The 16,558-nt window shown below is 33.5% G+C and overlaps 2 protein-coding genes across 3 annotated transcripts; both read right to left on the bottom strand.

The window, feature by feature from the left end:
* Positions 1-2,890: 2,890 nt before the first annotated feature.
* Positions 2,891-5,523, bottom strand: LOC142627375 (uncharacterized). Of its 2 annotated transcripts, none has more exons than XR_012842818.1 (2): positions 5,333-5,523; positions 2,891-3,307 (listed from the first exon to the last, which is right to left on the bottom strand). XR_012842818.1 is itself a non-coding variant. In XM_075801221.1 (2 exons), exon 1 carries the CDS (start codon positions 5,334-5,336, stop codon positions 3,576-3,578), a length of 1,761 nt encoding a protein of 586 aa, XP_075657336.1. In that variant the 5' UTR covers positions 5,337-5,523; the 3' UTR covers positions 2,891-3,307; positions 3,472-3,575. The 2 variants fall into 2 exon arrangements, 1 of the variants encoding a protein (XP_075657336.1); XM_075801221.1 differs by having other exon boundaries at positions 3,472-5,523.
* A 6,856-nt stretch (positions 5,524-12,379) lies between these two features.
* On the bottom strand, positions 12,380-13,894 carry LOC142627934 (uncharacterized). Its single transcript, XM_075801837.1, has 5 exons — positions 13,443-13,894; positions 13,311-13,341; positions 13,118-13,204; positions 12,973-13,075; positions 12,380-12,879 (listed from the first exon to the last, which is right to left on the bottom strand). Exons 1-5 carry the CDS (start codon positions 13,892-13,894, stop codon positions 12,380-12,382), a joined length of 1,173 nt encoding a protein of 390 aa, XP_075657952.1.
* Between the last annotated feature and the right edge of the window lie 2,664 nt (positions 13,895-16,558).

Raw genomic sequence — 16,558 nt, 5'->3', positions numbered from 1 at the left:
AAAGGCAGTGAGGCTTATAGTCCTCATTGCTAAACAGGAAGGTTATAAGCAGGTAATTAATGCAGGCGACTCGAAACATTGCATGGATGCGTTTGACAAAACTAAACCATGAACCTGACTGTGAAATCGCACCAATGTTGAGGATATCAAAGAGATAAAATCAGAGTTTGAACTTTGTAGTTTTAGTGGACAAGAAGAGCTGCAAACAGTGCAGCCCATGAGCTTGCAATGTGGTCAATTTTGTCAAACACTGCTGGTAGTTTTTCTATATCTAACCTGCCTTTGAGGTTGTCAAATGCCTTATGAAAAGATGTAGCCTTGTGAATTTGGTTACTGCTCTGAAATGTTTCTTTTCCAGGGGAAAAAACACTTTTTAAACTAAGCCCCTCATGAAAAATTTTCCATTCGAAGCAGAAAGGCCTTTCTTTGAGCTAGCTAGCCAGCTGAAACCTCAGAATCTTTTTAATCAGGTATATCAATGCTTCCTCATTCCTTGCACTTTTGCCAAACACTATAGAATTCTTCTCCAACCAAAGATAACGGAGGCACTCCAAGCTAAACAACTGAGAATAACTCAGAAATTCTCATCCTTTACACTAATAATCCAGTCCAACACCCCATCCTAACAATTGATTAAAGCATCAGTCATGCAATCACCTGAAATCTCCCTCCACACTTGACTAGCGAAGCTGCACCTGCACTCAAAAAGAGGTGACTCCTATCTTCAATCTTGCTTATGCAAAAATGGAAGAGGGGGTCTCCAGTCCAACCCCAAGATAACAATCTATCCTAAGTAGCAAGCCTATTTCTGATTGCTGATTAGCAAATTAAAGAAAACTTAGGAACTGCTCTTTGAACCACACTGCTTTTCACCATACAACCTAAGGCTTCTTTACACCTATCATCTCCCAAGTACCCTTCCATGACCCATGAGTAAATACCATTATTGAAAGGAATACACAGTTTGTCAGCTTCAACCGGATTAGGATTGAGCCAGCGATTCTGTATTTTAATGAGAGCATTATACCTTGCAAGCTTCCATGAGCCACTCTACATTAACTCTAAAACTTATAATACCACTGGCTAAATCATATGACGCCCCTGGCCCAAACTTCTCAAACATGAGCCCTAATGAATGACAAGAGTCATGCCATAGAAATATAGAGTCACCTGATATTAATTTGAAATGAATCTTACGCGCTTCCACCACTCTCAATTGAAGGATTTGCCTCCAATTCCAAGAACAGGACTGAGGGATGGGAACAATCCGTATACTCCTCTCATTGATCAAAACTTATTAACCCAAACTAACAAAAGTGAACCGCTCTTACCAAACAGATACCCAAAACGCCTCAAGACAGCAGCCTTATTCCAATTATCTAAGTTCACCACATCCAAGCCACCCTCAGTTTTAGGAAACATATAGATTTCCAAGCCACTTAACTCCACTAATTTTAGAATCCTTCCCAGTCCTACCAAGGGCTTTGAGCTTTTGTTCAATTCCTTTAATTACAGACCAGCTTCGCCTTCCTATTTCTTTTTCTTCTTTTGCTGTAGGGCTCCTTCTCCAAAGTCCAACTTCTCATCTTGATCTTACAAACTATATATACCATTTTAAAAAAAGGTGTGCGTGTGTGTGTGTGTGTGTGTGTGTGTCTAGACCATTTTGAAAACTTGAGTGTCACCCCAAAGAAGCTTGATGTTAGTAATGAGAGTTAAACACTTGAACTAAAAGGATTTTTTGTTGAAAAATTATGTGTTTGAAACAATTCCATAGAATTATCTCAGATGTATATTTGCCAAGAGTGAGAGTGAGGTAACAAAGACAAGTCTTCTACAATTGTACAAAAACATACCATATTGATCTCAACTCAAAGTCCCACGATTTCACATTGGATTTCAAAACAAGAATCAAGCCACTCTACATAGAGTATTCAAATTCAAACAATTTTAAGCAATATGTCATCTACTAAGAACTTATAAGCATTACAAGAATTTTGATTATAGTCATTCCAATAAAGCAACAACATCTAAATAAAACTCCTGTAGAGTTTAAACACATCGTTCTAAAATCCCAAACATTCATTCATACAATTCAAAGGGACCTCCCTTTCATGAGGTGTGGTAGTCAATAGATTGTACTAGCCATGTAGTTAAATGTGTCTGATATTTATATTCCAAGCCAACCATCAAAGAGTAAACCTAGAGATAAAAAATTGCACAACCATTTTCACAACTTACCACCTAGCTAGTTGTGATTGAGGCAATGTCACTTTTGTATGAACCCTCTAATAACATCATTATTAAAATTCAACAATTATGTCATGAAGAGAGTTACAAAAAGACCCTTATTTTGAGTCTGAGTTCAAACTAAGAACTAAATCAATCCACATAAAATTTTCAAGCTCAAACAATTCCAAGCCATATGCCATTCAATAAGTACTAATAAGCATCACAAGAACCTAGATCATAACCATTCCAACAATGCAACATCATCTAAATAAACTCCATTAAACAAAAGATTCTAAAATCTAAACATTCGAATTAGTGACCTCCGCTTTATAAGGCATGGTCTCATCAAAAGATTAGACTACACATAACACATGCATCTAAGTAGGTTCCACATTTATATTCCAAGCTAAGTTATTAGCCAACCATCAAAACCCCCCAAAATAAAACATCTTTATCACCTAGAAAGACAAAAAAAAAAACTTCAAAACTTTTTTCATAACCCCATAGAGTGACACACTAATTAAAGTGATAGTAGACCCATATGAAAATAATGAAAAAAGCTTGAAACTTTTTAATGTCTCTAACATGCTGTTTCTTCCTCTATGGGCTACCTGCTTTAGACCCATCATCATGAAATGCTCGAAGCCATTTCACAGCCTTTTCAACATTGTGTTGTACTTCATCTCTCCCCTCTATGAATTCATTTATAAGTACTAATGTTTCCTTCGTCAATTCTCTGACTTTAACACATTCTAGCCCAACTTCTTCCTGCTCTTCTACTACAGCTTCTATGGCTCTTAGCTCTTCTTCTTCCTCCTCAGTAAGCTCTCTGCCTTTTGGTTTTGAAAGTTCATTTTTTGGGTCATCTTGGTTTTCCAGTGGCTTTTCATTGTTGTTGTTTTTGGAGAAGTTGAAGAAGAAGGAGCGAGAGATGGTGGTGGGCATGGGTTTGGGGAGAGAGTAGTGGGTAGTACGGACATGGAGCTTGGAAAAGATGGAAGCTTTGGTGAGAGAGAGAGAGAGCCATTCTTGAGGACTAAGCTATCAAATTTTTGCACACAAAAATTTGAAACACCTATACAAAAGAAAGGGTTTAATGCAACAAAATAAATACAAAACAAAATTACAATAACATATCATACAATAAAAGGAACAAACAATCTTGTGCACAAAATTGGAAAGAAATACCATCTCATAAAAAGTATTAAATTTTACTAGAAGCAAATATACATCACTCACATAATGACTTGTGATTGGTTAAATATGAATGTTGTCCTTGATCTTGAGAACCTAAAAAACCTTCACATGAACTTTGTAAGCATTTCTTGAATATTTTCATCTACTTAATTTTTTGATAAGGCTGCAGTTGTTGCGTTTGCTGAAAATCCCTTGTCAACCATCATTTTGTGATATTTCATTGCCTTTGATGTCTCTCTATGTTGCAAAAACCCATGGATTATTGTGCTATATGTGTGCTCGTTAGGTGAACAACCATTGCCATCCATTTTCTCAAACAACTCACTCGCTTCATCAACTAGTCCATTCTTGCAAAATCCTTTGATCATTATATTGTAAGTACGAACATTAGGTTGCAATCCTTTTGCAAGAAGGCCACTAAAGATTTCTCTTGAAGTCGTAAGTTCCCCAACATTGCAAAAACCATCGATCAAGATGTTGTAAATCACAATACCACAGTCCAGCCTTTTGTCTTCCATCTCCTGAAACAATGCCATTGCCTCAGAAATTCGTCTATTCTTAAAAAAGCCATCTAACAAGATGGCATAGGTTTGGGGATTTGGATGTTGGCCACAAGCTCGCATTGTATTGAATAGCTCTAGTGCAGCCTGGACTCTCTTCACTTTGAAAAACCCATCGATAAGAGTGTTGTAAGTCACTACATCAGGAATCATTCCCTTGTTGGACATTTCATGAAACAGACGCATTGTCTCATCAATTTTTTTACTTTTGCAATATCCATTGATCAATATGTTATAGCTAAACACATCGGGTGAACAACCCTTCTCAACCATCATATTAAATGCCTTAACTGCCTCATCCATTTGGTTTTGCAAACAATAACCATCAATCAAAGAATTGTAAGTGACTCTGTTAGGCTCAGTGCCTCTTTGAATCATCACTTCAAAAACTTCTTTTGCCTCAGTCAACATCCCTTTCTTGCAAAGTGTGTCCACCAATATGTTGAAGGTTCTCACGTCTGGCATGATCTTCCTTTGAACCATCTCATTCAACAAAGTAGTCGCCTCCCTCCACCGGCCAAAATTGCATAGTCCTTGAATTACGCAATTGTAAGTAACAACATCTGGCTGAATGCCTTTACTCATCATTTCAGGTAAAAGTTTCAAAGCCTCAGTTACCAAATTGTCCTTACATAAACTGGCAATGACCATGTTATAGAGCACCACATCAGGTTCAAAATTCCTATTTTCAAGCATCCTGAGCAACTTAATAGCCACACCAGTTTGGCCATTCTTACACAGACCGTTTATTATCGTCCTCCAAGTAATTGCATTAGGCTGGTACTCTTTGTTCTCCATTTCCTCTACCAAACTCACAGCTCCAGAAATATCACCTTTAAGACAGAGGCCTTTGACAAGAGTGGTTAGAGTTATATGGTCTGGCTGATAGCCAAGTTTCAAAATTGTTGCTAAGACAGAGAATCCAAAATCGACCCGGTTCAAATGGCAGTAGCAATTGATCAAAACATTGAGAGTATAAACATTGGGAGTAATTCCAAAGGAGCCCATATCTCTAATTAGAGTAACGACTACAGAGTAATGCTTCATTCTTGCAATGGCACCCAACAATTGAGTAAAATCGACAATGGAAGGCAAAGGGTGCATGTGAAGCATTGTATCAAACAGACCTAAGGCATGATCAAGATTCTTAAAGGTTCCAGATTGGCAGTGATCTCTCACAGATTTCAACAACTGATTCTGATTCTGATTCTGATTCTGATATGGGTTTTTCGCATTTTCTCTAATAGTAGAACAATAATGATGAGAAGTAAAAGCACGAAATGGAAGGCATACTCTAATAATCAAACGATTGCATATAAAAAGAAGAGAGGATGTTGATTTACCCATTTCGCAATGACGACAGTCAGTCTCAGCTACCAACTCGGGTCGGGTTTGGTTTCGGCTTAGCTTCGGAACTTCAAAAATCGAAAGGAGGAGAAGTCATGGTGGTGGAGTGGCAGATTGGAGAGCGAAGCAGTGAGTTCGAAGGTAAGAGTAAGAAAGAGTGATTTGTGTTTCTGAGAGAAATACAAAAAACAAAGAGAATGAAACAAAAAACAAAGAGGTATTTTGTGTCAAATGGTTTTCTTTGATTTTTATTTATGTAGAGTTTTATTTTTTTTTCTTTTTATTTTTTTAAGTTAAGCTTACATGCATCAATTTTTTTAACCTGTACTTTTTTTTTAACCTCAATTTTTTCTTCTAAAAAATCCTTAATTTTTTTTTCGTTCTTCAAACTTCAAAGTATATGTAAGTACTTTAGTCTCTACCAACGAACAAAAATAACTAAAAATAAGTCATCATAAATTGGTGGCAATAGATAGTAAGTTTTAAATTCATTAACCTTTATAAAATCTCTATAATAAAAAGAAAATTAAAAAAAAAAAAAACCTTTCTAAAATCTCATTCATTTATTTTGACCCAAAAAAAAAAAAATTTTAATTTATATATATATATATATGAAGAAGTGTTATCTGGATATTTAGCTAAATTTGTATGGGACCTTCCTATAAAATGCCAAAGAAACCTCATAGATAAGTAACGTGGTAAATTGAAATTGAGATTTCCTAATTTTCGTCACATCCTAGACTTAGAGAGCCCACGACTTGGGTGTCCTATGAGGTTAAAGCTAAAAGTTAAAAACCTTTAGTTGCTTCTTCTTCTTCTTCTTTTATTTTTTATTTGTATTTTTTATTATTCACTAACATCAAGGGAGGGGGTTTGAATCTTGACCTTCTTCATTGGATCACCATGAGGTGTTAATTGAGTTACAAGACTCTTAACATGAACCACATTATTCTAAAAATAGTAATTAACCATATAGTTTTATTTATTTTATTTATCCTTGAAAAATATACAACTCTTTTTGTTTATTGATCAATACAATCATGAGTTGAATTCAATTGAGAAACTAAAATTGCCTTGGGACTTATACCTATAATACTTTCTTATAATCCCCTCCTTCTCCTTTTCCTTAATTACTTAGGGGAAAAAAATCAATTGAGGAATCAACACCTAAAAGAGTATAGATGTTAGAAACTAAGCAATAAAGTTACTTAGGAACTCTAGAAGATTTTAGATAAAAATATATATATATATTAGAGAAATTGAAAAATTTTACTTTTTTCATAATTTATTAATGATTGGTACAACATAACTTTTATATGAATTTATCACAAATAGCACTTTGATTACACACTCATTGAGTATGCCTTTACAATATTTGTGCAAAACTACAAATTCTTTTTTTATCAATAGACTCGTATCAGAAAAATAAAACATTTACAAACTTGAATTTCTTAAATATATACATAACCATCCTAATAATTTTAGAAAAAGAGTCACTTTAAACCCTATAGTTTGTAGATAGTCCAAATTCAACTCCATAGTTTTAAAATTTCTAAATCAAACCATTAACTTTTAGACAAAATTGGTGTAATTCTATTAAATAAATATTAACTATTGAGAGAGAGAGAGAGAGAGAGAGAGCATTGAGGCCACTAGAGGCTACTAGTAGATTGTTCATACAATTATTCCAGGAAATATTATATTTACTTTTTTGTTTTTAAGAGTTTGCTTCTTTGACTTTGGTTTGGTTTTTCCAGCTTCTTTTTAATTTATTGTTTAAATTTTTTGGATAAGTTGGATATGTTACTTAACACTACTTAACAGTCTTTGTTTGTTATTTGTGTTGTCATTTGATCTAGCAGTTTTAAGGTTTTCTCTGAGAACTCTTTTTTAAGAGAAGCTAGACATGGCCGAATGTCTTCCTTGGTTGCAATTACTTTTGTTTTGGATTCTTCTACTCTTTTAGGTGAAATTTCATTTGTTTATGTGATTTGGAGAGATGACCCCAATTTCAGTCCAAGTGCACTCCATTTTATGAGTTCAGACTTCTCCCATAAACTGACATATAAGTAGAGCTGACCACAAAAAGTTCTCTCTTTTGTGCATTCTTTCGCAGGAGACAGCCATTATTTCTCTTTTGGAATTGCAGATTAAGATATGATACCCAAACCCACAAAACTATATGAAAAAGACCTTCAACAACATTAACCTTAAACATTCTAGATGTAAACAAATTTTATGAAAGGGACCTGTCTTTCTTCCACTATGCAGATGATGTGCTTGTTAGTGAACCCCTTGTAGAGCTTGTTGACGATAGACTGGAAAAGAAGAGTTCTCAGAAGTATTGTGATAGTTGTATACCTCCTATGGAAGCTGATGAATTAATTTTGCCTTAACAAAAGGCAGGTACGCTTAGACAGCCTTCAACATAAAGCAATGTGGATGACTAAAATATACTCAGAAGGATTAACACATCCCCTGATAGTAAACAGAAACCAACAGTAAGAAAGATGGTGCAAACCACCAGCCAACCAGATTAAATTAAATAGCGATGGAGGAAAAGAATACATATGACTAACTTTGACTAATTTGTTAAGAATACATCCATTTGTTGTTGTTGTTGTTGTTACAGTCCTTAAAAAGGATGTCATGGCTAGTGATCATGTCGGCAAACAGAAACCAACAGTAAGAAAGATGGTGCAAACCACCAGCCAACCAGATTAAATTAAATAGCGATGGAGGAAAAGAATACATATGACTAACTTTGACTAATTTGTTAAGAATATATCCACTTATTGTTGTTGTTGTTACAGTCCTTAAAAAGGATGTCATGGCTCGTGATCGTGCCGGCAACACCATGGGTGCTTGGTCAAGCTTGGATCAAGCAAGGAAGCCTAAAGTTGCTGAGGCTAAGGCAGTGAGGCTAGCAGTCCTCATTGCAAAACAGGAAGATTATATGCAGACAATTTTTAAGGATATCTGAAATATTGTATGGGTGCTTTAGACAAAACCAAACCATGAACCTGGATGGGAAATTGAAACTATTATGGAGGATATCGAAGTGCTAAAATCAGAGTTTGAAATTCGAAATTTTAACAGACAATAAAAGGTGCAAAGTGATCAATTTTTTCACAAAGTCTGCTGATAGTTTGTCTATAGCTAACTAGCCTTTGAGATTGTCGAATGCCTTACACCCTTATGGAAAGATATAGCCTAGTAAGTTTGGTTTCTGTCCTAAAATGTTTCTTTCCCAGCCCCAAAAAAAATCTTTTTTAACTAAGCCCCTCATGAACAAAGTCAGGCAGCCTCTACAAGCAGCACAGGTTTCCATTCAAAGCAGTACAGGGGACTTTCCACGAGCCAGATAGCCAACTTAAACCTCAAAGCCTTTTTAATCGTGTGGATCAGTGCTTCCTCATTCCTTGCACTTTTGCCAAACACTATAGCATTCCTCTCCAACCAAAGATAATAGATAGAAAGTAGAAACATTCCTAGCTAAACAACTGAGAATAATTCTGAAACTCTTGTCCAGGGCATTTGGTCTGGTGGTATGATTCTTGCTCTGGGTGAGAGAGGTCCCAAGTTCGATTCTTGGAATGCCCCTTTTAAAAGATTATTATCAAAAAAATTCTGAAACTCTCACCATTCAAACTTATAATCCAATCCAAATCCCATCCCCCTACAAGTATCAGCTAGGCAATCACCTGAAATCTTCCTCCACACCACTCAAAGAAGAGGTGAATTCTATGTTCAATCTTGCTTCTGCAAATATAGCAGAAAGAATCTCAAGTCCAACCCCAAGATAATATAGTTGTAAAATCCTATTTCTGGTTGCTAACCACAAAAAACAAGAAGAGTTAGGAAATGCTCTTTTGAACCATACTGCTTTCAACCATCCAACCTGAGGCCTTTTTTTACTCTTATCATCTCCCAAGTAATCTTATGTGCAAACACCATTTTGCAGGAATCCACACTGATTCGTCAACTTCAACCAGATTAAGATTGCACAAGCAATTCAGAATTTGGATGAGAGCATCAGACTCCTACCATCTCCCAAGTTTCCTTACATGAGCCATTCTACTTTAACTCTGAAACTCCTAACATTAATACCGCTAACCAAACAATATGAAGCCTTCGCCCAAACTTCTCATAAATGGGCCTTTAAGGATGCCAAGAGTCTTGCAACATGATTTTAGGAAAAAAAAAAAAACACAATTGAATTTAATTATCCTAAAAGAATGTAACACTTTTTATTTATTTATTGATTGATATAATCATGTGATTGGATTCAATTGGGGAACCGCAATTGGCTTGGGGCTTATACCTAATACCTATGAGGCTTTCGTTTACTCCCTCATTCTCCTTAATTACTTAGGAAAAAATCAATTAGGGAACCAAATTAGTTACTTATTAAGAATTTTAGAGGATTTACCACCGCGCACCTTGGTGTGGTGGTCACTCTATAAGGATAAATGCTTATGGGGTGTGGGGGGCAAGGGTCGGGGTTCAAGTCTCTTGGAAGGAGCTTCACACACATATACACTTAGATTAGGCTAGAGTAAAATTCTATGTTGTATAAAAAAAAAATAGAGGATTTTGGGAAAAAATGCAATATTAGATGTATAAAAAATCATAATTTTTAAAATTAATTGAAATATTAAATTGTGATTGATACAATATTATTTTTATATCAACTTATTATTGGAAACATTACATTGAGATTGCTAATCATTGTGATAAAATTTATTTTTGGATGGTTGAAAGATAAATTGTATACCAATAAAACTATATTTAAAATAAAATAATAATAATAAACGAGCCTTTCAAAATTGTTTATAAGTTGGTGACAGAAATAAGTTGTGATTTTAAACTACAATAAAAGGATCTTAAACTGTTTAGTTAAAAATAAAAATAAAAATCACCCTCTCTTTGAATAACGATAAATAAACAAATAAAAAAAAGGCCTTAAAACGATAACCAATTGATATTGACTTATTATAGACAATGAAACTGATTATTGAATATCAAAAAAATAAGAAATATAGAGAATTTGTAAGTTTTATGAAAAAGACCTATACAGTGTCCTTGAGCAATTAATCATAGGTCACAACAACATACCCCACCTTAATTGAAATATTAAGTTGTGATTGTGCCGCTAATTATTTGCGGAAAAGTGTATTTGAAAGAGTTTATTTTGTTTGAAAGATAAATTATATACAAATACAACTATATTTAATATAATAAACAAGCCTTTATAAGTCGGCGATAAAAATAAGTTGTGATTTTAAATTAAAACAAAAGGTTCTTAAAACTTTTACTTAAAAAATAACAATTGATATTGACTTATTATAGAAAAAGAAATAAATTATTAATAAAGAAAAAAGAAATATAAAGTATTTGTACGTAGATGTAAACAGAACTATGGTAATGACCTATATAGTGTCCTTGACATTAATCATTAGGTCGCAATACTATAACTATATACCCCACTAGACATTTATAATAGTGGTTCCATTTAGGTACTGTTCATAGACAAGCAACCACCAACTTCTAACTACTTTGTGATTTATATCCACTTTCTTCTAATTATTTACTTTGTTTTTGTTTTGATAAGCTGTCCAACACCTTCTCCAGTGTCCAAACATTAAATGCCTTGTGCAAGTGACCAATGGGTTGTAAACTACTTGGACGTTTGTGTTTGTCATTTGTTGGTGATTTCAACATAATTAAGATACTTCTAAACATTGGACTCAGATTTCATTGCATGGGCATTTGCCTAGATCTGGTTCTCAATACTTTACTACAAATGGATAAAGAAGAAGGTCATGTCATTCTCACTCGCCTGTATCTCTCATGGACATGGTCCTGGTTGTGATGTCTAAGTTTGGCTCTAGTTATTACCAACGTAAATAAAAAAGAAAAGTAGTACTAATTTACTAATTTATATATATAGATTAGTTGTATGTCATAGTCATTCACTCACAATTGCTAAGTTGGTCAAATAACAAGTGTTATTAACATATGAGAAATGTTCGTTCAGTGCTTGTTAAGATTTCTCTATATAGGTCCTACTTAAGGACAAAAAGTTATTAAAAGTGTTGTCAAAAAAGATTATAAAAAAATTGCTAAAAAAATATCAAAAATGACAAAAAGTTGCAAAAAGTAGACAAAAAGCTGCAAAAAGTGATGTTAATAGTGGCTCATATCATATGAGAAATAGTAAAAATTTGTCAACTCCATTATTATGAAAAATGTTTGAAATTTTGTATATGTAACATTGCCCATGACTCATGAGATAATTATTACCCAATGACATCTTAAAAAAAAATATAGAAAATCATCCCATGGATGAAAACAAGTTAGGCTATATATATATATATATAATATTAGTCCTAGAATTGTGTAGAATCCATATATTACAAGAAGGTTGAAGCATTTTCCGAATGCAAAACCTTCTTATGGTTGGGTTTTATTAAGCACACAAAATGTTTTATTTTCCACTAATTTCTTTACGTTGATTGTATGGTGAAAACTGAAAACTTTACTTTTTTTTTAATTGATAGTTTGATAATTAAGGGTTGAAATTGAACCTTTAATGTCTTCGTTGAAAACACCAAAAAATGCATGTTGAGTTACATGACTCTTGATAAAAAATTCACTTAATTTACAACATGAAAATGAAGTTGTAAGTTCACGATTCGCACTTGAACCCAACAGTATGAAAGGAACATGCCCAAAAAACCCAATACAATGAAATTTGTAGAGAGTGTGCTTGAAACCTAGGTTCTATGGATGTTGGATAACAAAAATAATGGGCTAGATCCCCAATTCACATGTAACAAACTATTTATGTAACATAAATTCTCCTCGGACGTATGCCGAGGACGGTTTGTATTGTTTTTCCTTGTTCTAAAGATAGATTACATAATCCTCCTATATATTTAGCTTCCAAAATATTTGAAGTAACGCTGCAACATTTCTTACGATAAATTTCATACAACATTATCTAAAATAAATTCCATACAACATAATAATATGGTGAATCAATGCCAATGGGCCACGTAATCAACCCACATAAGGTCAGTGATGTCATCCCTAAATTGGGTCATGAGTCTTTTTGCTGCATCTAGCATTTCTAGTACATGCCTTTGGGTTGCAGCACTATTGGATGCTTTGGAGTTACCGCTGGCTTCACTTTGGGTGGAAGTTTCTTCAACCCCTGCCCAAGTGTGGAATAGTTCATCACCGTGGTTATTCATGCATATGAAATTGTGAAGAGCATAGCATGGAACAATCACATAACGTTGCCTACTACGCTTGAAGTTTGGCATTAAATTGAGAATAGGGAAATGAGCCTTCAGCACTCTAAACAATCGCTCAATAACCATTCGCAACAATGAGTGTCTATAGTTGTACAACTCTTTCTTTGCTATTGATTGTCTATTGCTTGAACGAAACTCTTGAGCATGGTACCTAGTTGACTTGTGTGGTGGAAGGAAACTAGTGCCAATAGGGAAGCTTGAATCCACCAAGTAGTATGACCCTATATGCGAATAACAATAAATGTTGTGGTATTCGTAACAATAATCATAACAAGTACAAATAATTTACTCAAAGAAAAATGCAATTATGATACCTGTTGGTGGCCATGGGAATCCATGCTTCAGGTCACTAATTGCTTCATCCAACACTCGCGGGTCATTAGCACTACCCTCCCACCCAGCATGAACACAAGTGAACTACATGTCCATGTTACACACACACAACACATTTGTGGTTACAGAAGACTTGCGGCTCCTGTACACTTGAATCGTGTTTGAAGGGGGCTGAGCACTGGCGTGGGAGCCATCAATTGCCCTAACACATTTCTACACATGAAAAATAGTAAAACATAATAAAATAATAGAGAATTAAATTTGGACCTAACTCAATACTAAGTATGGGAATAATATTACCTTAAACCATGGCCAATACTTGTTCACTTGAAGATGTTCGGGGAGGCCAACTACATTTGGATCCAGTTTAATCAGGTATTTTGCATATGAGTGAATAGCTCACAACACCCCGTCGAAGTGGTGCGAGATCGTTTCTGTTGAGTGTTGAAACCTGTCCGCAACACATCTCAATCGGGTGTTATGACCAAGTATGTACAAAAACATGGCTACTGCCTGCGTGCTATCTACATCACCTTGCCCGTCTCTCAAATAACCATGGCCGCGCAATTCATCCACTAAATGAAGTAGCAATGGCCATGTCATGCAAAACATCTCAAAACACTTCTTAGGATTACCTTTTTTGAGTTCTTCCATGTATCCATTCCTCGTCAGGACACTTGTACACATTGGCTGTTTATCATAATGTTGTTGCATATAGGCAAACATCTCCCCGACCAAAGGATTCACAAATTCAAATTCTACTTCATCTTTATTATCACACTCTGAATTCGAGTTATCTTTGTTAGTATATTCACAGGCAGCATCGACATTAACGTCGTTGAAGTATAAATCATCAAAGTCATAACGCAGGAATGCATCTAACCATTCAGCCCCTGACACCATTGTCACCTACACACTGCAATAACACAATCTTCAGGTACGTGATGTACGCATTTGACAAAAATGAAAATAACTCAACTCAACGAAGTTCACATCAACTTGTGTGCCCTCTATATTATTTAACCATGCATACGGGAAATTCTCATAATGCTTCTTAATAATAACATCAAATTATTCAACATAGCATCCTATTAAAAAAAAAAAAATGCAACCCGTTTAACATAGCATCCCATTTTGCAGGAGTTGTTGCAACTTAGTTTGCAGCAAATCCTTGCCCTTATTATAATGTGAACAATAGCCAAGAAAAAAAAAATAGAAAATGAAAAAAAAAAAAAAACTTTGCAAAGTAATTTTGAGAAAATTTCTTTTTTGAAAACAGTTTTGTTCAGGTTGCCAAATAGTTTTGATCCATTAATTTTTGTTTTTAAAGAAGGGTAACAAATAGGCTTTAAATTCAATCATGTCACTATATTGACTGTTGAACAAAATGATTTAAAAAAAAAACATAATTAAATTTAATTACCCTAAAAAAATGTAACACTTTCTATTTATTTATTGATATATTGATACAATCATGTGATTAGATTTTTTTTTTTTTGATTTGAAAAAATACAAAAAAATCATGTGATTAGCATTTTTTTTTAATTTGAAAAAATACAAAAAAAAAATCATGTGATTAGATTCAGTTGGGGAACCACAATTGCCTTGGGGCTTATACCTAATACCTATAAGTCTTTCTTTTACTCCCTTCATTCTCCTTAATTGCATAGGAAAAAATAAATTAGGGAACCAAATTAATTACTTATTAAGAATTTTAGAGGATTTTGGGGGAAAAATGCAATTTTGATATATAAAAAAAATCATGATTTTTTATAAAAAGTTAATTGAAATATTAATTTGTGATTGATACAATATTATATTTATATCAACTTATTATTAGCAACATTAAACCAGGATTGCTAATCATTGTCATAAGGTGTATTTTTGGATGAGTTTATTTTGTTTGAAAAATAAATTGTATACAAATAAAATTATATTTAAAATAAAAAATAATAATAAACAAGCCGTTGAAAATTGTTTATAAGTCTGTGAGAAAAATAAATTGTGATTTTAAACTAAAATAAAAGGTTCTTAAACCGTTTAATTAAAAATAAAAATAATAAAAGGCCCTCTCTTTGGATAACGAGTAATAAACAAATTAAAAAAACAAAAACCTTAAAACGATAACCAATTGATATTGACTTATTATATAGACAATCAAACTGATTATTGATTATCAAAGAAAAAGAAATATAAAGAATTTGTAACTTTTATGAAAAAGACCTATACAGTGTCCTTGAGCAATTAATCATAGGTCACAACAACATACCCCACATTAATTGAAATATTAAATTGTGATTGTGCCGCTAATTATTTGCGAAAAAGTGTATCTGAATGAGTTTATTTTGTTTGAAAGATAAATTATATACAAATACAACTACATTTAATATAATAAACAAGCCATTATAAGTCGGTGATAAAAATAAGTTGTGATTTTAAATCAAAACAAAAGATTCTTAAAACTTCTTTTTTTGAGAAACAGGTTCTTAAAACTTCTAGTTAAAAAATAACAGTTGATATTGACTTATTATAGACAAAGAAATAAATTATTAAAGAAAAAAGAAATATTAAGAATTTGTATGCAGATGTAAACATAATTATGAAAATGACCTATATAGGTAGTGTCCTCGAGCAATTAATCATTATTTCGCAATACCATACCCCACCAGACATTTATAATAGTGGTTCCATTTAGGTACTGTTCATAGACAAGCAACCACCAACTTCTAACAATTTTGTGATTTATATCCACTTTTTTTTTTTTAACAACCAAAATTTGTAAGGAGATGACCAATGGCGCAATTTTACCTAAACGTGACCATAATAGCATCTATTCGTTGGATTCAAGTCTCTCGCTGTATATCCACTTTCTTCTAACACTTTGTTTGTTTCAACAATAATGTTCTTTAGAAAAATAAGTTATTTTCTTAAAAGCATTTTCTATGAAATTATCTCATTTTTCAATGTGAGATAGAGTTGTTTTCCAAAAAAATTTAATGGAAAACAATCTCTAAAAATAAGCCATACTTTTTATATTGACCAAAAATAATTTTTTTTTGACTCATTTTTTTTTGTGCTACCAAACACTGAAAAATAAAGAAAATTATCTTTACACCCAGAGCGTAATTATTTACTTTGTTTTTGTTTTGATAAGCTGTCCAACACCCTCTCCAAAGTCCAAACATTAAATGCATTGTGAAAACAACCAATGGGTTGTAATACTTGGACGTTTGTGTTTGTCATTTGTTGGTGATTCCAGCAAAATTAAGATACTTCTAAACATTGGACTCAGATTTCATAACTTGGGCATTTGCCTAGATCTGGTTCTCAATACTTTATTACAAAAGGATAAAGAAGATCATGTCGTTCTCAGTCGCCTGTATCTCTCATGGACATGGTCCTGGTTGTGATGTCTAAGTTTGGCTCTAGTTATTCCCACCGTAAATAAAAAAGAAAAGTAGTACTAATTTTTATATATATACTTTCATGTTATTTTCTATAGTATCTTAGTAATATATGCTTAGTAAATATACTTTCATGTTATTTTCTATAGTATCTTCGTAATAT

The sequence above is a fragment of the Castanea sativa genome, chromosome 3 (genome assembly GCF_040712315.1).
Source record: "Castanea sativa cultivar Marrone di Chiusa Pesio chromosome 3, ASM4071231v1".
Lineage (NCBI taxonomy): Eukaryota > Viridiplantae > Streptophyta > Magnoliopsida > Fagales > Fagaceae > Castanea > Castanea sativa.
This window is presented reverse-complemented; position numbering and strand designations above follow the sequence as displayed.